This window comes from Bombyx mandarina, chromosome 01 (genome assembly GCF_030267445.1).
Source record: "Bombyx mandarina strain Sakado chromosome 01, ASM3026744v2".
NCBI lineage: Eukaryota > Metazoa > Arthropoda > Insecta > Lepidoptera > Bombycidae > Bombyx > Bombyx mandarina.
Genome location: NC_143208.1, coordinates 3,482,948 through 3,506,355, shown reverse-complemented (window position 1 = coordinate 3,506,355; position 23,408 = coordinate 3,482,948). Strand labels below are relative to the sequence as shown.

Here is a 23,408-nt window from a genome sequence, read left to right as displayed (position 1 = left end):
GCCGATTTCGTGACTGACTACATTTTCAATCATAAAGTCGACTAGACAAAGAACCGGTTGAAAACATGAATACATTCGCCACGGCGCGGCTATACGAGCTCCATATTGTTTGTAGTGCTCTTTGTCAATTTCTTACACAGTGTATCATCCTAAAAACAAAATCACGTGAGAGACACTCACTGTTGTTCAACAATATGATTTTTTCCATTAGTTATTACTTATTTTCTTCTTCGTACTCTAAATAGTCGTAATATATAGTCTCTAGATAGTCGTGAGCAGAGTATAATTACTAACAAACAAACTGACGTTCAGCTCGTCCGTTTTCAATGGTGAAAAGAAAGCCCACATTACCCAATTATTATAAAAATAAAATTAATTAATGTCAACGCTCACACCAATTACTCGCCTCAAAAACTCATACGTAAGTAGGTATTATAAACGATTTATTCTAAAAAGAATTCAGCCAGCTAGATGTAAACGAGACAGACTTAATTCGCTTTTATTAAATTAATATGACTTATTATTAATATTATTATTGAATGTTTTCAAAAAAAAGTGCGTAACAACTGCAATTTTAGTGAGTGATGTATGTTTTTTTTTAATTAATAATGAACATGATTACATCTGTTTACTATTTTTTCATTAAGCTCTTAACAAATTTCACAAAAATCAGTTAAGAGCCAATTCAAAGCTGATTGTCTATGTTACTCGTTAGTTTTATTCTATTCTATTTTAACGTTATCACAGAACACTAAATTCATCCGACATGCTATAATTAGAAATAAATTATTCATAGACTTGTTTTTTTAATCAAACAATAGTCTTCTGCTACGTTAAACGAAAAACTTGTTTTGATAATGAAGCAAAGTTAAGATCTCTGATGGGTTTCGTAATAAAATTATGAAGGCTTTGTTAAGTTTTGCACCACAGATATTTGCGGCAAACGATACGCTTTCGACTAGTCAATTTTTTAATCTCTTATAACACGCCTACTTTAGTATATCACAGATATATTATATCTTTGTTAATAGAGTAGCGGAAAAGTGTTAGAGACACACTTATCGCATCTTTATGATCAGATACATTTTTTTAGCGACATATTGCTGTTTGGCAATGCCCCTGGCTTCATTGGTGTAATTTTTTTTTTGCATTCATGGGTGGACTAGCTACCAGTCCAGCTCACCTGGTGTTAAATGGTTACCGGAGTTCATAGACATCTACAACTTAAATGCGCCACCCACCTTGAGATTTGAGTTCTAAGGTCTCAGTATAGTTACAACGGCTGTCCCACCCTTCAAACCGAAACGCATTACTGCTTCACGGCAAAAATAGCAGGGTGGTGGTGCCTGACCTGCGGTAAAGACAGTAAATAAGTGATCATGACCACTCGCCGAGAGCCCATCTACATAAAAAAGTTAAGAACTAAAAAAAGCATGTGGTTATACATAACCACATGCTTTACTTAACAATCTACAGATGGCCGCATTATAACTTAAATAATACTTACCATTGTTTTAATTTAAATAATTAGATCATCATCATAGTACACTGCTGCTGGTAGGTCACTTAAACCCGCACGGGTAAGTACCACTATTCTGCCTATATCTGCCGCGAAGCAATCGTACAAAACAAATGAGATTTCGACCTCATGTCTCAAGGTGAACAGCAATACCATTGTGATATATTTTTTTTCCTATATATACCTATGCCGATAGCCTTGAGAGGCTATTTCAGCGTAACCTTAACTAGTAAGTGAGCTCACGGGGCTCAAACACGTACCAGAGCAAAAGCCGTGCTTCGCAGAATCTACCACCGGATCACCGAAACTCAGTGGGCTGTGTCTGTGGGTTAAGTAACTCGTCGAGCCTTTCGTCGCAAACGACGGGTTCGACGAGAACGGTGACCGGTGCTTGAGGTACCTAAAAGCACCGTTAGTGGATCGGGAGGATCCGAAATGACATGTTTTGGGCGACGTCGACTGATTTCCATTCTGTCCGCAGGATCGGGAATGTCACATTGACGCAAGGGCGGACCCAGCTTTGGCGCCAGGAGGGGGTCACATAGTCAAATTTAGATGCGTTCGTTCCCAAACGTTTGCCATTATACAAGGTTATATTAAATAAATTAAATATTGAAGGTATGTAGTTACATAAAATCTGTATGGTGACAAAATATATAAATAAAATCATTATATTCAATTAGTGGTCCACCTAAGTCCTGGACCCAGCTCAGGGGGTGGTCATGACCCCCATGACCCTCCCCCTGGATCCGCCATTGCATTGACGGGGTCCGAATGACGACACTACTAACTGTACAATATCTTACTTTGGTACAGAACCTACTGATTTTTTTTAATACTACGAACAGCGGAAGGATGAGGACACATTGCGAGGCCAAACACTGATTTCTTGGTTTGCTGTTATCTTAAGCACAGGCGCCTTGTCTATTTCTAACGCAATCATACGTTCCTATTTAACTTTGTATCTACGTGAGACTCAAGAATCGGTACTCACGAAAGCTGGTCTGCCCATCTTTAATGAGAAAAATAATTAACTAAATTAGAGGTTTTCTTTTTTTTTACGGCTAGCAATTTCAAATACATAGTGGATAATGAATTAATTTTATTAACAACCACAATTTACGATCTCAGGAACGTGTTTCTTATAAAATTTAAGATATCGCTTTATTTTCTTTTTGTCTTTGATTACGTAAAATATTTTTGTAAAAATTACGATACGATTTGTTTTGCTTAGAACCAGCCATCGAACAGTGATGAAAAAATAACATTCATGATCTAATTCTCTTTTAGTTTCACCTTTATCTCTATATATTATTACGTGAAAGTAAAACTTTGTTGCTCTTTTTACGAAAATTGCGCGGACGGAGGAGTATAAAGTTTCCCACACGTATAGAGAATATAGAGAAGGAGTGCAGAATGTTAATATTTTTTTTAAATTATGCATTAAAAATACATTAAATCAATATTACACACACTACCATATATTTGACACACACATATTATACTCTTTGTTTATTTTCAAACTTGTTATTGTTTAAAGTCTGTAGTCAAATTGAGAATAGGTTAATATTGCTTATCTTTAATATTACAAGTATTTGTCTATATTGTAGTCTTGGCGAAATCTGTGACTATAGAAGTATCATAGTCTTTGACAATAGAATCATAACAATGCTCAAACTTAGTATAATTTCAATTAATTATAGTCGAATTTCGACTACAGCGGGATCACTAGTTTCAATGAAGAGACGATAATCAACTTTTTTTCTAATTCGATATCCAATACCGCGCTTCGCTAACGAATCGTACAACATGACAAAAACTCGAACAACAAATCGAAAAGCTAATTACAAAACAATAAAAAAATCACTCACCAAAATTGAAATACTCGGAACGAACTTTGCATGGAGAACGAATAATTATGTGCGATTTTTTTTGGTTTTTGTTTTTGTTTTTCTCGTAAACCTAAAACACGAATGTACGGTATACGGGCGCTGTTTTGGTCATCGGTTTACGAATGAAACGTTTCAACGCCTCGCTATTTGCAGGCATGCGTGCTACGAGCGAAACCAGTGGTTCGGGAATCGCACTTCTAGGGGACGAGATCGTGAAATCTCATAGGTATTGGAACTGATTCGATGGAATTAAAATAAAAATAAAAAAATCTTTCTTTATTTTTTCGTTATTATTCAAAATGGTTTTTTTTATTGCTTAGATGGATGGAAGAGCTCACAGCCCACCTGGTGTTAAGTGGTTACTGGAGCCCACAGACATCTACAACGTAAATGTGCCACCCACCTTGAGATATAAGTTCTAAGGTCTGAAGTATAGTTACAACGGCTGCCCCACCCTTCAAACCGAAACGCATTACTGCTTCACGGCAGAAACAGGCAGGGTGGCGGGACCTACCCGCGCAGACTCACAAGAGGTCCTACCACCAGTATATAGTTATTTCAAACTTTTTTTTATTATATTTCAAATTGTAACTAGTATGTAACGCCAATACGGGTGATAGCTTGGCCGTACTGGTATATTTAATCGTTTTCCTGATCATAAATAAGAAGAACACAAAAAGAAATTCTTCTAGGCTCAATTGAGAGCCACCATTTTTTATTTTGCCGCCAAACGGCTCGTGTTTTGATTTACAATGCGAATCTGATCAGCCGTCAGCCCAATCTAGGCTAGAAGTTGTATTTAAACTCTGAATGCCAATTATTAACACTGAGCCAGTTGTAAGCTCAATCGCCCCACTTTAATATTTTAACTATTTTTGATTAGAAAAATTGATCTCTTGATTTATGATATGATTTTATTACACTTATTATCACCGGAATACGAGCGCAGCTTATATTAATTACTATTGTAACGCGATAACGCTGCGCTGTGACGATCAGTAATTGTATGAAAAAAGTTCATTTCTTAAAAGGATTGGCACGCCACCTATCACACGGCTATGATGCCATAATTGAAACCGAGTTCCAATCGAGTCCAAAATCCGAGTGAAAATAAATCTGTACTAAATACGTTTACGGTTTAATCTATAGTTTATCATTTTCATTTCATTGATTATGTTTACAATTCGTTTTTGGAACGAAGTTCCTTGCGGGACGGTGCAGAGGGGTACCCCAACCGGGACAAAACGTCCGTAACGTAAGATTTTTATTAGCAGTGCACACAGTGTACGACTTAACTTTGTAATAACTTGTTTTTTTTTTCCTTTCCCTCCCTATGCTGATAGACTCGAGAGGCTATTTCAGCTTCGCCTTAACGTGTAGGTGAGCTCATGGGGCTCAAACCGAGAGTGTTGCTAACACTGGCCCTAGCAAGGGCAGTGCTTCGCAGAATCTACTACCGGATCGGAAACGCGACCCACTGAGAAGATCCGGCGAGAAACGCAGTGGGCTGTGTCTGTGGGTCAATTCGTGATAACCGAAGAAGGTACCCAGTATAATAACTTTGTAAATTTCCATCACAACCGAACAAATGATTTAGAAGGTCATAGAAAACAACACATAAGCATACATTTGTTTTTATTTTATTTATATAGATTAAGTTGTAATAAAAGCATATTACAGTGTGCATTTGATTAATCGTTGCTTATCAGTTAATTGACACGCGATCAGCGATAAGTGTTATAATGTACTCGTAAATGATGTGACAATAAACACATTGTAATAACAATCGCTCGACATTGCGTTTCGTAACAATTACCATTAATCGATTGATTGCTTAAACAGCAACCAAAGCGCTTACGTATTGGTGGACCGCTTTTTCTCACAGGGCTCAAGCCGGAGTGATGCTAACACTGACAACTGCAAGAGCAGTGCTTCGCAGGATCTACCACCGGATCGGAAACGCGACCCACTGAGAAGATTCGGCGAGAAACTCAGAGGGCTGTGTCTATGGGTTAATTCGCTCGTCGAGCCCTTCGTCGCAAGCGACGGGTTCGACGAGGACGGTGACCAGTGCTTGTGGTATCTAAAAGCACCGTTAATAGATCGGGAGGATCCGTAATAACGTGTTTTGGGCGACATCGACTGTTTACCATTCGGTCTACAGGATCTGGTATGTTGGTGGATCGCGATTCTGAGGCGATTCTGATTATATGGCCTAATGGGAAAAATAAATTTATATTGCCTAGGAAGGCAGAAGAGCTAACCTCTCGTAATGGTGAGTGTGTTACAGACATGCTTTAGCCCTCGGGTAAGATGTGAAGGAGAGTTTGTTCCATACACGGATGCTACAAGCCAAAAATTATCTATGGAAATGCGCTGCGGATAAATTCAGAAGGCAATCTGGCAATGGTGATGAACTCTGCTCAGAAGAAGGGTCAGTAAGTCAAGTAAAACTCGTGCATGAGTTGAAGCCACACGATCACATAAGCGAAAGCATTTCCATAAGCGAATTTTGTTTAGCGATAAAGGTCACTTTTGTTTGAATTGATACGTAAACAACAAAACTGCCGTAATTGAAGCGATGATAGTCCTCAAGTTTTTTTTTTTTTATTGCTTAATTTGGTGGACGAACTCACGGCCCACCTGGTGTTCAGTGATTACCGGAGCCGATATACTAGAACTAATCCAGATATAATTAATATATATATTTAATCCAGAAAAACTGACTGTTTGATGTGCTTTATGGGCTGGTGGAATCATTGGTCGATACTTCTATAAAAAACCATGCTGGTCAGAGCATTACAGTCAATGGTGACCGTTATAGAGCCATGATTAGCCATGATTAGCCATGACTTTTTCGTTCATCAATTGAACAACCAATACATATTTTTGTATCATACAATCAGGGTATTATAATGTAAAATATTATTTTGTGAAACTTAGAATCAACAAAACCTAACTTTCTTTATACTCGTACCCAAATTAGGTACTCTTTAGTTAAAAAATATTCTAGATTGTTCAAAAATAATTTTAGCACACGCCATCTACACAAAAACCAGTAAGGTATTCGAACAGGATGTGTGCCTGGAACACACAAGAAGTTCACTACACAAAACAAAGATGGCGCTTTGATAGAAATGAACATGTCACTATACAAATACTGTCTTAAAATAAAGTAAATCAATTTCTGAATTTGATTAAATATTTCGGTACTTTACATTGAATATCAAGTTCAACTAAAAATTTATATATTAATAAATTTATTTTGTATCCGACTAGTTTAGCAGGTACTGGACTTACCCACTCTAACGGCGCCATCTAGGCGGGCTTCGGACAGTCTGCCGCCCGAGAGAGCTGGTGGTCGTGGCGCCGACGACCGCCAGTCCGGCGTCCCGAGGGGGAGGGTGATGGGAGAGATGTGCTCCGCACTAAACGCTTCACTTTCCCCCCTTTGCCTTGTCATGAGTTCTGTCTCATGCGAGGTTTGGACGTTGGTTGTTGAGCGACAAGAGATTTTAGTCAGTTCGACTCTGACATACCCCGCCCGCCATCCGCAGAGAAGGACGGAAGAACGGCGATTTCCTCATGACCAAAAAAAAAAAGGTACTGGACTTGGCTGACACGACTAGATACAATGATTTTTGTATATTATATTAATAACAGAATAATAACAATAATAATAACCAGGTAGTGAAAATAAAACAATGTAGTTTGTTAATATAATATATTGGATTAAAATAAAAATAAAAATTGGATTGATAGATCACTAAAAATTAGCTTTCTTCTTTAACTAAATCAGAGCGGTACAACTGGCCACAAAGAAAACGCCAACGCATATAACACTGCATAGAAAACTTAATAGCTAATATTACTATATATGAAAATTCAGTGGAATTCCCCATTACGCTTTTAAGGGACTAAGAAGCTCAATCAAAGAAAAATATGTGAAAATTTCTAGCCAAATCGAAATAAAACACAATCAGTATGAAAGTGAACAAAATTATAACGCCGACAACCACATATTCTATCTTGCCGGTGCGAAAGAATGCTTCGAGATTTGAAATAATATTTGAATTATCGTTTCGTTCTTGGTGCCTGAAAAATATAAGAATTTTCTGTCAAATACATTGCGGTCTCTTACGACCGATTTTGCTTCAGTATATCCAGAGACATGACACACGCCGTCAGAGCAAACTTGAAGCCAACCATATTATTATCAATTATACTATACTATACTATACTATACTATACTATACTATACTATACTATACTATACTATACTATACTATACTATACTATACTATACTATACTATACTATACTATACTATACTATACTATACTATACTATACTATACTATACTATACTATACTATACTATACTATACTATACTATACTATACTATACTATACTATACTATAAATTTTACCAATAAAATGGTTATCAACTTCCCAGACGTAGCTCAAGCTTTTGACATAGTATGGCACGAAGGCCTTGTATTTAAACTTAAATCATTATTACCTAAACATTTTGTGGATATTCTGGAATCATATATATCTAACAGGGCACTTAGAATTAGACAAAAATATGCCTATACAGATCTACATAAAACGTTAAATTAAAATTACTTATTAGCCTTATATAACCCTCTGCTTTACCCTTTAACTCTGCCAATGCCGGTCCCAAGCCCGATTGAGATAGGAGAGCGTTGAGTTGGAGTTCGACCTTTCCACCGTAAAACAGTCAACGCCGAATATCTGACGGCGGTTAATTAGCCGGACCCAAATAAGGCTTCAGCGGCCTTCAGGAACTAAGTCTCTTCCAAATGCACTACCGTGGAAGGACGCGGGACCCCACCATGTGTATTTTCCCAAGAAAGCCTCATGAGGCCACGACCTTCAGCATTGAGGTTTATCGACGCAAGGAAGAGGAGGATTAGCCTTATTAAGCTAGATGGTAATCCTAGTGTTGTACCGCAGCTAGGTTTTATACAATACATAAATAAATTTAAAAAAAGAATAGTTACAGCCTTCAGATTATTAGAAATAAAGCAGTTTAGTGTTATCAATATGAATACTGAAGCCTTATCTATTCCTCCTCGTGTCTAACGTCAAGAAAGTATAGATTGATACCTTGGTTGTTGTGGAGACAAAGGCTCTTGCATGACGGACATCACAACGGCTGTTTCCAGTGGCGACAAATTCAATTCCATGCTTATAATGCCCTACGAGAAAGATTTTTGTTAAAAATTTGCATAATAATAATATTCTGTTAGTCATTGAAGAAGTAGTTTAAAAACGTAACATTATTCAAATCCGTATAGTGTGACGATAGCCGTCATAGAACACAAGATATTTGACAGATGCCTGAATCTCTCTTACGTCATTTTCAAGGTAAGCTTGCATTTCAATATATTCCGAACAACAACATTCGGACCATCGGTCTACCGAGCAATATCACCCGCTCGGTGGAAGATCTCGCCTTCGTCTTTATTTCCACATTAGCGTTTAGTCTTTTCTTAAAGTAGATTAAAACAATAGGACTTAGAAAATACGAACGCTCAGTATCGAGAACTACCACGAAGTCGATTAAGAATACGTCATATACTAGGAATAGCTTAGTGTTTATTTATTTAATAGACAGCTAGGCGATCTCACGGCTCATCAGATTTGAAGTGGCTATCGGAGCCCACAGATATGACGAGTTTTATGCCACCAGCCACATTGGAAGATGCGAAGTATCGCATGTACAACGATCTTTCATACCTGTTTCTCGGCAGAAATTGGCATGATCGTGGTAGATAATCGTGCGATCTAACAATATATCCTAACTCTAGTTAAAAAATAATCGTGTCAATATAAAGTCGTAGACAGCTAGACAGAAGCAACCGAACCTGAAAGCGTTCGTCACAATGCACGTTCGATCGAAATTCAATTAACAAAAGAAACCCTTCTGACGCTTGTCGCCTACTGCATGATTGAATGATTTGGTTATCAAAACATTTAAATGTTGCATGGATCACAGAATGGATATAATGACCTTCAAAAGTAATATCTATTTAATATTTGTATTAGGTTTATTTATAAAAATTAAATGTTTAATATATTTTATTAAAAATTATATAACGTATATTTTTCATTTTATTCACCAACCAATCAATCTGCTACGTTATTTACTGCATCATCTTTGGTTGACTTGTAGAGAATGCTTTAAATTAATTTGCATGAAGTTTAATAAATATATAATTAATTTATAATATGAAGTTGAAGTTATTTGTTAAGTGAACTTATTAATATATTTCTTACAATACTATATAAACCATTATATGTATTTATGTAAGTATTTGTATTTATTTGTATTTTTATGGGGAGAAATTTTGTTTGAAAACGTAACTTTTTTCATATCCGGTATTTACGCTTAAGTATGGTATGTATATATTATTTTTATGTTTTGTGTATTTGTAATTTAATATAAATTTCATGGCATCTACTACTATTTACTCTGCACTGCCTTTGGTTGACTGGTAGAGAACGCCTTAGGCCTTGAGTCCGCCAATGTAAATTTCAAGTTGAAGTGTAATAAACAAATATATAATACGTAATATTATTTAATTATCTATAAAACTGGCTATAAAACTTACGGCATTTGTTCCGTTTTCGGGGGTCTGATCAGTTGACGTCAAAGGCCACCAGCCTCTAACAGATCTTGATGAAAACAAATGTACCCTTCTGGATCCTTCCGAAGTTTTACTAAGTGACTGCGCTGATAATGCTCCTTGTGGCATATTATTCAAATTTAATGACAACGCAGCTAATGATACAACATAAAACTGATTAATATAAAAACACAGCGTTATGAGAATTAGTATGATTACAATTTTCATCGCATCTAAATGTTAGGATAGTAATAATAAATAGTCCGTGTGAAATCGTCCACGATTAGTCCTCAATCTAAGTTTTCCTGTACTATGAGTACTTTATAAATTAGCTAGCGGATCCGACAAACGTTGTCCTGAATACACAAAATAAATGAAATGAATGAGTGCATATACAAAAATTCATTCAAATTGGTCCAGCCGTCTAGGAGGAGTTCAGTGATATACACACGTACAATAAAATGATTATATATAAAGATGATTTTATTTCCACCTGGTGTTCAATGTTCAATGTCCAAGTCCAGGTCGAGAGATGACCTTTTCATTTATAATATATATTTTTTGATTGCATAGGTGGGTGGACGAGCTCACAGTCCACCTGGTCTTAAGTGGTTACTGGATCCCATAGACATCTACAACGTAAATGCGCCACCCACCTTGAGATATAAGTTCGAAGGTCTCAGTATAGTTACAACGTCTGCCCCACACTTCAAGCCGAAACGCATTACTGCTTCACGGCAGAAATAGGCGATGTGGTGGTACCTACCCGTGCGGACTCACAACAGATCCTACCACCAGTAAGTATCTAGTACAGTTAATATCTGTTTATTATTGGTATGGAATACCTATACCTATCTGATCGCAGGGCGTTACTGTCATAATGATCATGCACGTCGGCAATTCTATGGATACAATCAAACTGCTGCCTATCGCCTTGGACTCATTCAAATTAACCTCAATTAATCTCAAATACGCAATGAACCTCAAACAAACTATTCTCAATCAATTTTCGTTTGCAGAATATGATACACTTGTAAAGTAACTAAATAAAAGTAACTAACATGTATTTTATTTCAATATGAACCATATTGCAGTAATCCATCGTATTTTAGCGATCATACCTATTGCGTTGTTTTCATTTTCAATGTCCTCTTCTAAGATACGAATTTCAAATATGGGCAATGAATATTCTTCAAACTCAGTAAACGGGTCTCTCTCTTTGTTAACCAACTGAAAACAGACTTGGTCGGAAAACTTTCATTTTCGTCAAACTCGGTTCAATAGTTCAAGCGTGAAATGTAAGAGAACATACATAGTCACAATCGCAGTGATAAAATTATAAATTATAACAAAAAAAAAGTAAATGAAAAAAAAGACAATTTTTTTTCTACAAATTAATATCAGTCAATGTGTTCACACATTCTAATCTAAAAAACATTACTTGCTTATGTTCTATTATCTTTTAGTAATCCTATTTCTATCATTTTGATTTGGTGTCAATAATAAATAAATAAATATTTACTAACAATCACGTTAACAGGTCCCGCGCTAAGTTCTTAAAGAACTTGTGTTACAGGTACTAGATAAGGGAAATAAATGTAAGATTTTATTATACACATACATATATGTAATATACATCCATAACCCTGTAAAATACATTTTATATTTATCATACAAATATCTTCCCTTGGCGGGATTCGAACCGGCGACCCCCTTGTGTAGTGACCATGTCACTTACCACTACACCAGACGGCCCTTGTATGTATTTTATGCATCGATTGATATAATATAACGATAATATGATTTTCTTTATTTTACCTTGGCTAAAGACGGATGGTAATGAATTGGAAACATTATTTGCCAATTAAGATAGAACTCTGCATGCGAACTCTGTATGTCTCCCTTTTCAGTTCGATTCGTATTCCCTATCCAACTAAAAGCAGTTAACGGCTTAGACTATGTTCTAATTTACAAATAAATAATAAAATAAACGCTGACATCTAATAAAATATTCAAAAATGCTACATAAAAAAATTTTATTTTATTTTTTTATTGCTTAGATGGTTGAACGAGCTCACAGCTCACCTGGTGTTAAGTGGTTACTGGAGCCCATAGACATCTACAACGTAAATGCGCCACCCACCTTGAGATATAATTTCTAAGATCTCAGTATAGTTACAACGGCTGCCCTACCCTTCCATCCGAAATGCATTACTGCTTCACGGCAGAAATAGACACGGTGGCGGTACCTACCCGCGGGGACTCACAAGAGGTCCTACCACCAGTGTAATATAGAAAGCTAACTAACGAAACTAACTAAAAAACTAACGAAAGCAGAGAGTTTACTATGTCCATTTTTTTTTTAAAGATTAAACTGTTTTAAATGACAGCATAATACTTTTTACAAATCACTTATTATCAGATTAAATATCGATTAGTATTAGAGGTAATATAACAAAAGAAACATTCAATTTACTAACCACTGAATCTGAATATTTTTAGGGACTTTAATTTTCTGGTCCTTGAAACGAAAAAGCTTAACTTGTCGGACAACAGCTTTCAGTGCATAATCTTCAACTTTCTGAGGTTCAATGTTAACCGGCGGTGGAATATACACACCGTTTTCCATAGGATAAATATCTACCCACATCTGAATCTTTCCCTAGAAATTATTTTTTCGAAACTATCATATGTAAGGTAATCAATACACCGAACGCTACTAGTGAATTTAGTAAAGTAATCAAATAATATCTGGAAATTGTAACTATATATCGCACCTTTAGAATTGAAGTGGCCTAATCCAATATATTCTTGTTTTTTGGGTAAACGCCAAAAATGTTACTGAACAATTGTAATTTTTTAGTTTCGATTATTATATTTTAAGCCTTAAAGTTTAAAGTATGCGCTCGATTTAAAAGAGACAGAAAGTACACTTTTCAGCTTTTCTAGGCTAAAATGTAACCCGGGACCTGGGCGGGCCCCCGATGCGCACTCTGCGTGCCGTGGGTTCCGTCTGTGGGGGAGTTTTGCTGGACTTCCACCGGGCGCGTCCGTAGGTGGCGGATAACGGGCCTCTGGGAGCAGTCATACTCCCAGGGGTATCGCTCCTTCTCTCTCGTTGTGTTATGGCGGGAGAGATTGAGCGACGTGGACCAAAACCAGCAGGGGGGGTTCTGAGCTCTCTGCGCCCTTCACCTAGTTGAAGGTTGTTTCTTCCGGGGATGCCCGGGCCCCGACTTCTTCCTTATTATTTTGAGTTTGTTTTTACTGTCTTTTTGTTTTCTTTATATTTTTGATTTAATTTATGTTGAGTTTGTCTGTCCTTATCTTCGTTATTATCTTGTTCTTTGTGTTTTGTTTGTTTACTATCTTCACTCTTGTACTGTTGGTTACATTTTTATGTTAGATTTTGTTATATTTTCCACTTCTATTTTTTATTTTATTTATTTATTTATGTACACACAGAAAACAAGACACAGTACAGAGTAATAGGAAAATTATGTACAAAGGCACTGCTTATTTCTTTGAGAAATCTCTTCCAGCAGACCTGCGAGAGGATAATGAGAATAATAATAAAAAGTGATAAGTGTGTGTAGAACAAATAACACATAACTAAAATAACAAACACAAAATGAGAATTATAGCACATACACATAGCAAATATTATAAGTAACACAGTAACACTCGTGTATGCGAAGAGTATAGAACCATGATCATTCGGTTGATGAGAGATAAAATTGTTTGACCTTGTATTTAAAAACAGAAACAGACTTGCAAACTCGGATGTCAGCCGGCAACGAATTCCACAGTCTGACCGCGTGCACAGTAAAGGAGTGAGAATAGAAATTGGTTTTGTGGGAAGGGAATAACAAAACAGAACGTTGGTTGGACCTGCAGGGAGCATCAGGAGAACGAATGAAAGAGAATCGCTCACGTAAATATAAGGGAGAAGTGGGCTTATGTAGGATATTGAATAGGAGACATAATATTCGAGTATTCCTACGAAGGCGTATAGGGAGCCATTTAAGTTCTTTGCGAAAATGAGAAACATGATCGAATTTTCTGAGATTGTATATAAAACGGATACATAGATTTTGCAACCTCTCAAGCTTGTTTGAGAGCTCCTCAGTGGCATCCAAGTAGCAGGCATCGGCGTAATCAATTATGGGTAGAATGAGAGCTTGGACGAGAGATATTTTTGTATGCTGAGGTAAGAAGCCCTGCAGACATCTCAACGAGTGCAAGGCAAAGTGCACCTTCCTACTAATCTCAGCAACGTGAGAACTCCACGAAAGATGTCGATCTACAATAACACCCAGGTTTTTAACTGAATCGGTTAGAGTTATTTGAGTCCCATCCAAATAAATTGGGGGGAGTATAGGATCGCTGAGTCTACTGCGCAATTGTTTACCCCCTATAATGATAGCCTGTGATTTACCCGGATTAATGTGCAGACCGTAGGCTTTTGCCCATTCACTGATAGGCTTTAGATCACTGTTCATCGCAGCAATAGCCGATTCAACTTCAGGCTCCGAGAAGTGGCGATATAGCTGGAGATCGTCTGCGTAGAGGTGGAATTTAGAAGATATAAGCCTAGTGACAGAGTTTATAAACACAAAAAACAGAAGAGGAGAAAGAACACCACCTTGGGGAACGCCCGCACTGACGTTCTGCCAATCCGAGAAAGTCTCGTCAAGACGGACACACTGCGAGCGCCCCCGAAGGTAACTATCAAACCAGTTAATAGCAGACGAGGAGATATTGTTTGATTTGAGTATTTCGAGCAGAACATCGAAGTCAACAGAGTTAAAAGCGCTGCTGAAATCTAACAACACTAATAAAGTTAGTTGTTTGTTTTCCATGGCCCAGCGAATGTCATCGGTCACTTTTAGAAGAGCTGTAACCGTGCTGTGGCCCTTGCGAAAACCAGATTGGAAGGAGCTAAGAAGATTGTGGGAGAGGAGAAAAGACGACAGCTGACGGTGGACAATGTGCTCAAGGACTTTGGAAAGAAAAGGAAGTATAGATATAGGCCGGAACTGAGATGGCAAAATAGGATTGGGGTTTTTTGGGATAGGAACAACGTAGGCTTGTTTCCAAGAATCAGGAAAGTTGCTTCTGTCTTTCTTTAGTCTCACCCAATCCCAAGTTTTGACGCCCGGCAACGGGACGAATGGCTGGTGGGAGACCAGTCTCGAGGGCGTCCTAGGGGACCGCACCCTAGGTAAATAAAAATAAAAAAGCATGAGCATGTCCAGCCTGAAAAAGTTATTACCCCAGGAGGGTACCTCTTGCTCTGCCGGAGGAGAATCCCTCCGTGCGGTCGAGAAATCGGCCGCACGCTGCCCCTCGTATTCTGGGGGGGGCACAAGCTGTTCCGGGAAAGAGTCCGAGAAGGACGGGGAGAAAAGGAAGAGGTCCACAAGGGACGAAAGAGAAACGGTCCAAAACGAAGACCGGAGGAGAGAAAGCAGCGTTTGCTCGGAGGACAGCATGGTGGTCAGCTCCTGCTGCTCATCACCAAAGAGAACGACGCGCAAAAGGGCAAAAGGCTCGAAGAACGCAAGCTCCGACAGCAGTACCGAATCGGAGGCGTCTAGGTCAGGATCGTTGGTGTCCAGGACCAGACCATCGAAGAGAGGCCGAGGTCGTCCTCCAACGACCGGCCAATACGTGGGATTGGCGGCGGCGAAGCAGGCATACTTAAAAGCTCAACGTGAAAAGCTGGAGCTTCGCGCTGAACAGGAGGTAGTGGAAAGCGTGCACAACCTGCGTGAAAAGAGGCGCGCAGTACATTTAATATCCGGGAACATAACAGCAGATCCCGCGACTAGGCTCCAGGAGACCGCCCAGATGGCCCTTACCATCGCGACGAAAGCGCGCAACCCGAAGGGGACGTACATCAAAGCCCTTAAGGAGATGGCCACAACAATAAAGGAGGCCACGGAAGATCTAGCTTCCAGATCGGCCAACGAGGAAACCCTGAGGCTGCAGGCACTCAGCGAGAGACAGGAGGCGGAGATCCTGCAGCTCAGGAAGGAAGTAGAGGACGTAAGAGCGGAAATGGTGCGCCTCGCTCAGACGACAGCGCAGCCCACTCCCGCCCCAACACTGCCAAACGAAGACGACGAGCGACACCTGCAGATAATCATGCGAGCAGTCGGGTCCATGCTGGACGCCCGACTCGAGGGTCTGGAGGCCCGTCTACTCCCAGAGCCTCGCTTGCGACCACCTTTGGCTGCTGACGCAAGAAGGAGGAGCAGAGAGAGCGAAATCGATCCAGACACTGCAGGTCTTGTGTCGGAGGCGACGCCGCCTTATGCGGCTCTGCCCCAGCTTGAGACCAACAAGAAAGTGAAGCCCAAGAAAGCAATAACAAGAAGACGACGCCGTCAGCTCCACCAGAGCCGCCAGCTCCACCCGAGCCGCGCGCATTCCCTCCGGCCCCCGCTGCCCTTACGGTCAGTTGGGCGACCGTTGCGCGTAGAGGAGCACGGCCGAGAAGGGAAAAGGAGCCAGCACCGACGACCAACGCTGAAGGCCAACTAGACAGAAACCCTGCCCCGCTCAAGCCTAAGAAGAAAGGTAGAAAGAAGAGACTTCGAACTCCGCGCTCGCAGGCCGTTATTCTGAGGCTGCACCCGGAGGCCATCGAAAAGGGGCTCTCCTACCGGGAGGTGCTCGCCGAGGCGAGGGCCAGCATCGACGCCGGAGCCTTAGGGATCCCCATCGAGAAGGTCCGGTCAGCAATAACCCGAGCCAAAATACTCATAGTGAGCGGCGAGGACCAGATCGCGAAGGCCGACTTGCTGGCCGAGAAGCTCAAGGAGGTTCTCTCTTCCAAGAGACTAACGGTGACAAGACCGATGTTGACCGCTGCAATCCGCATAAGCGGACTTGACGATTCGCTGACGGAGGAGGAGATATGCACCGAGCTTGCGCGCATCGGCGAATGCTCCGTCGATGCAGTCAAGGCTGGCTCTATCAAGCCCGGATCCGGAGGAATGGGCCAGGTTCTCGTTCGTTGCCCGATAGCAGCGGCGAAGAAGATTGTTACAGTGACGAAGCTGCGCATCGGGTAGAGCGTTGTTCGCGTCCACCTGCTGGAGGCCCGGAGGCTACAATGCTTCCGCTGCCACGCGTTGGGCCATGTAGGTGCGCGGTGCCCGTCGTCGGTCGACCGCAGCCACGACTGCTACCGGTGCGGACAGACCGGCCACGTGGCATCCGGATGCACACTGGCACCGCGATGTGCCGTCTGCGCCTCCGCCGGGAAACCAGCGGACCACACTTCGGGGGGTAAGGCATGTGCAAGGCCCCCGAGAAAACCGAGGAGAGAGGACGTCGCTGCACCCGCGGCCGCACCCGTTGCTGCAGACCGAAGTCAACTCGGCGAGACGACGACTCCGATGGACGTCCAGCCTCCGTCGGGCACAAGGAAGACCGGGGCTTTGTGAAGAACCGGGAATGCCGATGAACCGAGGAGGAAGTCGTGAGGAGGAGGTCGTGGACCTCGGTTCGTAGGCAGTGAAGGCGGAGCGGGTGGTGCGGGCAGAAAGCCCCACCCGGCTCCTGCAGGGGCCGTCGATTGCTGGGTGCGGGGGCGCCCGGTGCTCGGCACTAAGGTCCTGTGGGGTGGTGGTGCGCTGTGGCTCCAGTGTGCCCCTCACGAGTCGTGGAGATGAGAGGGGGAAGAAGTCCCCGGTGGCAGATCCCGCCCAACGTAACATTGGGGTGGGAGCCGGCGAAGGCGGGCCTATGGCGCGCACATGGCGGTACCTGGGTCCCCGCCCAGCCGGAGTGGAGGAGCTCGTTGGGGTTTAGTCGGTAGTCGTTAAGCTGGGCGGGTTTGGCGAGAGCTGAACTTAGGCCAGCGCGCCTTTCTAAAGGCGTAGTCTCCGTGGACCAATTGGTTGAGGGCGCGGACCTCGGTTCGTGACTTCTTCCTCTTTCTTCCACCGGAGGCGCGGAGTCCGACATAACCCGGTCCGACCTCCGTCGGCAGGGTATCCGTAAAGACTAGGATTCCCCATCGATACCAAAAAAAAAAAAAAAGGCTAAAATGTCAGCTTAATTTTAAATTTTAAATTTTAATTTTATTATCTGATACAATACATGTTTTTATGTTGTTCAAAGTGTAAAACTCATATTGCTAAAATATTTAGTTAAGCCATTTCAATTCTAAAGGTACGATGTTTCTTTGTTTCGATTCCATTACAATACTACAAATTATTCTCGTAGCGTTTCAGTTGACATTCCTGTTTCATGCCACATAGCTTTTCCATAAACAAATCAACGTATTATTTGTGAGCATTAAAGCAGCTCGAGAAAAAACAGCAAAATAAAATTATTGTAATTAATCAAATAAGCTCTACTGGCCTGCTCTGAATGTGACTCTATTAAAGAAGAAATAGAAAAGAACCACCATTCTACCAAAGTTCACTTCAGGGTAAAAAGCTTGAAACTGGGATAAAATTGTTATATTTTCACAAAATTTTAAAATCAAACGACTTTAAGAAAAATTGAATCAACGAGTGTTCATGATTTGCCAGTTAATAATGTACCTACATCGACAATGAATTGAGTGGCAATTGCTCTTTATGTAAATTAAAGTAGTTTCATATTCACCATATAAAAAAAAACCCGCTCATTTAAGACAGTGAACATAAAAGATACCTGTTCAAATCCCAGTTTTTCAGGATTAAATAGTGACCTAGTTTCTACATGCTCTGGAACTAAATGATGTCCAATAATTGGTAGAGTATGCCATTTGTGAAGTATGCTAAGACATATGTTTTCTTTTCGCTCTGCTATTGAACCAGACGAAGAACCTATGGACAAGTTATGCAGGAAATTGCTCTAAATTACTTTAACAAAGTGAAGCTCTTTATCTTTCCTACCACGATGAACAGATGCGTTCGAGAAAATGCTGGTTTGCAAGATATCCTGGAATTCATGTATCATAAATTCATATTTTCAATTAATTCGTTATATAGATTTATCTAAAAGCCGATCTAAAAGTCTACCTTTGTTATATATAGGGTTTACAGTAAGACACAACGAATGAAGTAAGTTATAACATTAAGACGTCCTGCATGTCACCTATTTCAATATCGGAGACACTAGGAATCATCAATAATATAAATTTAACCACCTTATTGGTAAGTAGCTTACAAAATGACCTTGATCAGAGAAATGGTCTATTCTATCATCGTGAACCAAAAACTAATTACCAAATCCACTATTATCTTTATATTCAACGCCATTTATGAATAATGTAGACGCATCAAGGAAAAACGGAGGTGGGATGTGATTTTTTAAACAGAGCTCTTCAAGAATTGCGGAAGGTTTCCGAAAATCACGCCACCTTAAAGGACCGGTTCTGAAAATATTAAATGCCATCGGTCATATGTACAGATTATGTTTTTATTTATTAAGGACGAACGTTGTTGTAAAAAGCTGGGAATGTACGACTTTATTGATCCCCTAAATGATAATTGGTCGTCAGAAAAAAATAGGCGATATACTGGCTGCTCGGTAGGCAGTGGCTTGGCTCTGCTTCTGGCATTGCTGACATTCATAAGCGACGGTAACCACTCACCATCAGGTGGACCGTATGTTCGTCTGCCTACAAAGGCAATAAAAAAAAACTTCACAGCCATTGCCATTACCACTTTGCCGGTTTGAAATGGTGACCATAATCAACTAATCGTTGCGTCAATATGAGCCTACTACTAATAAGCTACTAATAAAATCTTACAAGTTATACTCTGCGGCGAGACCAATACAAGCTCTGTGTTTTGAATAAAAACGATCTTCTAAATCAATGGAGCTTGAGCCTATCAGCTCATCAGATAATGAAGAAGAATCCTTGCTATAAACAGACACTGTGAGGAGGTAATCCTCTGGAAAGACACAGCATAATTCGTACATCCTGTAAAAATGATTTGGGTTGTTGATTAAAAACGTGAAAAAAAAGATTTACTAATGGCAGAGAATTTTGTGAGATTGTGCGAATAGAGAACACGATTCTTCTTATTTGCTTTTTAATTATGCTCTTGCCAACCACCCTAAGTAGTCGTCACTCCACCGAGCCTGAAGGCGTCCTGTGTTTGCCAATTTCAGATCATAATCCCCATAATGTACGCAGTATACATAACATACACAATAATTACTCATCGTCACAGTACTTTTAAACATAGTTGTTTTTAATCTGACCAGACAAACATAACGTCCGTCTGGTTTGAGTAGTCACCGAAAAATAAAGAAAACGCTGGATCTCTCATAAGCCGTGAGGTCGAATGTAATAAGGCATTTCTACTTTTTAATCCAAACATTCATTCGGTATAGATATCAAATCTATCATAGAAAATGCACAACAAAATGCACTCCAACCATTGAAACTATTGCTAGAATAAGTCGCTTAGAATATTATTTTTCGCGAAACTCACGTTCCAAAAATCGGATTTATACTACTCGCAATAGAGTTATGTCTATTTCCGAGCTCTTTTTTACCGCAATTAACGGTTGCATAGGTACAAGTTTGACCAATAAAACTTTTGACTGATAAATTCGTAGCACTAACGAGGTACACTCGCACCAAAACCTTAGCAGCTTCATTCGAAGGATAGTTCGAAAAATAGCTGAAATTAGAAAGAAAACTGTAACATGTTTATTAACGATAAAATAGGCTACCATTAAACTTACTACGTAAGTGTGATCAGTATGGACTAGGATGAGTTCCAATTGAAAAATGGGATAGCCGCTAATAATCATTTACTAGCCCATTTTTTATATATATTCGGGTTAATGTATCTATGAACTTAAGCGTGCAACTTGTGTACTGCATTGGATTCAGAAACAAAAACTTCTCCTATATGTCGCGAGCATAACGCGATTGATTCTAAATTGAAACTTTATATTAACACAACGATCGGATTACATTTAAAAAATAAAAACAAACCCTTTCCCTAAATCTACGCCTCGTGTACTGACTGCTTTAGTATTTTCGGGCGGTGGCCACTTGTATATAGCGATACCAGCTTTGAGATACCCACAGAATATTTGATCGTCTTTCTCCGGAATTCCTGTTTTATTTCCATTGTACAGTTTGAAAGTGGAACACCAGTCTTTGAACTTTGAAAACTCTGGTTGTTTCTCCAATTCTGCATCGTATACCTCAATTTTATGAAATAAGGCGTTAATTTTAGTCGCTAAAGAAGTATCCCATTAAATACTGCTCTATCTAACTTTAATAAATTAGATTAGGTCTAAAATGATCACATCTCAAGGTGGTTGACAGCATTCACGTTGTGATATCCGTAAGCTGCTTAACTAAGTGCAGTAGGATTGTCTTGAGCAGAGGTTGATGATGGGACATCGTGAGGCTTATCAAGACTGCCCCCTGTCCAACGCCGATTTGGCGTGGGCGGTCATCCTCAAACTCCGGTCGATATCGACCCCCAAGTACCGGACGCTGGATCTAAACTCGACATTAGCGCCACGGAGACTGAGCTGTCCCGGGACGACTGTTGTGCGGACCGGACCGAAGAGGATAGCCGCAGTCTTCCCCACGTTGACCGCGACCCTCCATCGGTCCAGCCACTGGGGCAGTAAGTCCAATAGCCTCTGCATCCTCGAAATGGCCGCAGAGGGGAAGTTGGATGACGCGAAGTAGGCGCTGTCGTCGGCAAACAGCGCCAACTTCACGTCGGCTTCCCACGCTTGAGGGCAACCTCCATGAAGTTGGTATAGAGAGCGTAGAGGAGTGGTGCCAGGACACTCCCCTGAGGAACTCCGGCCGTGACTGGGCGCACCGACGACTTGGCGCCCTCGACCGCGACAAGGAAGGATCTTTCCTCCAGGTACGACCCCAGCAGTCGCACGTAGGCGTGCTGGAGGTCCGTGTTCTGCAACAACTTGTGAACCAGTCCCGCACGCCAGACACGGTCGAAGGCCTTCTCGATATCGAGAAAGACTGCGGCCGTGTACTGGCGCGCGTTGGACCGATCTGCCAAGTGATGCATAACGCGGACCAATTGCAGCGTTGTCGAGTGACCGCTGCGAAACCCGAATTGCTCGGGTCTGAGCAGGATGTGCGGCGACACCCTTCTTAGTAGCAGCCGCTCGAACAACTTGCCCACATGCGACAGCAAGGTGATCGGACGGTAACTGGAGGGATTTCTCCTATCCTTGCCGGGCTTGGGCAAGGCAATGACCTTGCCCAATTTCCAAATTCCCGGGAAGTGTCCTGTGGACAGAATGGAATTGAACAGCCGTGTCATGTATGACACGACCGTTTCAGGGAAGTGGAAGAATGCGAGGGAGGGAATACCGTCCTCACCCGGCGCCTTGCGCCTCTTCATCCGCTTGATGGAGAGGCGCAATTCGCTGGGAGTGATGAAATCATCATCTCCCAACGGTGGCACCGGGGAGGAGAGTAGGTTCGCTACGCTCTCTTCCACCGATTGGTGGAATGCGGCCTCTGAGGATACAGAGTCATTTGGAGCGAACTGCCGCTCCAGCATTGCGGCCAGGACATCGGCGCGGGCCTGAGCCGAGAAGCATCGGTTGCCCCTCTCGTCCACAAGTGGACAAGTGGGGGCAGGCCGATTTGAGAGCTGGCGGCAAAGTCGGTGGAGGGACACGGAAGAGGGGTCCTCACGGGCCTCCTCAATCCGTTCCTCCCACGCATAGCCCCGAAAGGAGCTAATCTTCGCCGCCAACTCCGCTTCCAACTCATTAAGCTCGCGCTTGATCCTGGGACAACGAGATGTCGCCCAGAGCCTCCTCAGGCCCCTCTTCCGGCGAATAATCGCTTTCAGATGGGCCGGGAGTATACCTCTGGGCCCGCCGCTGGGCACAAGAGTCGTCGCCTGGTCGATCGCTCCCCTGATGGAGTCGACAAGGCGGACCGCCGCGTCGTCGACCCCCTCAGGGGTGTTGGGGTCCTGAATTACGGGAAGGTCGACTAGGCGTCTCTTAAAGAGCTCCCAGTCGACCTTCGGTCGTAGGGGCGAGGTCGCAACCCGGGTAATCCCCATTCCCAGTGTGACCAGGATAGGGAGATGGGGGGTACCCTGGTCGTACAGTGCCTCAATAGTTAAGGGGCATCGTACGTAACGACTAGGAATCTATCTATGGGGGTTCCGGATTTTGATGCTATTGTGGACTTAATTTCATCCAGGTTACCAAAAGTTAAATATCCTTTCAGAACGTTATAAGCTAAAAGAAAGGCGCGACCTAAAAGACTACACATTAAAAATTTACCCTAAAATTACCTTTATTTCACTGAAAAAACTGGTACTGTCCTCGGTGTAGGGTAGATCGTTATCCTGTTTATG

The 23,408-nt window shown here is 41.4% G+C and overlaps 1 protein-coding gene across 1 annotated transcript in view; it reads right to left on the bottom strand.

The window, feature by feature from the left end:
- Positions 1–7,184: 7,184 nt before the first annotated feature.
- LOC114246306 (ferlin misfire) overlaps positions 7,185–23,408 on the bottom strand; it is a 29,609-nt gene continuing 13,385 nt past the window's right edge. The window contains exons 21-32 of the mRNA XM_028178781.2: positions 23,346–23,399; positions 21,029–21,243; positions 20,517–20,708; positions 19,826–19,999; positions 19,299–19,447; positions 18,742–18,896; positions 12,546–12,727; positions 11,884–11,998; positions 11,187–11,295; positions 10,051–10,220; positions 8,543–8,634; positions 7,185–7,506 (exon numbers count right to left, since the gene is read on the bottom strand). Coding sequence (XP_028034582.2) covers positions 7,338–7,506; positions 8,543–8,634; positions 10,051–10,220; positions 11,187–11,295; positions 11,884–11,998; positions 12,546–12,727; positions 18,742–18,896; positions 19,299–19,447; positions 19,826–19,999; positions 20,517–20,708; positions 21,029–21,243; positions 23,346–23,399 — 1,776 coding nt within the window. The 3' untranslated portion in view covers positions 7,185–7,337. The remainder of the gene's footprint in view (positions 7,507–8,542; positions 8,635–10,050; positions 10,221–11,186; positions 11,296–11,883; positions 11,999–12,545; positions 12,728–18,741; positions 18,897–19,298; positions 19,448–19,825; positions 20,000–20,516; positions 20,709–21,028; positions 21,244–23,345; positions 23,400–23,408) is intronic.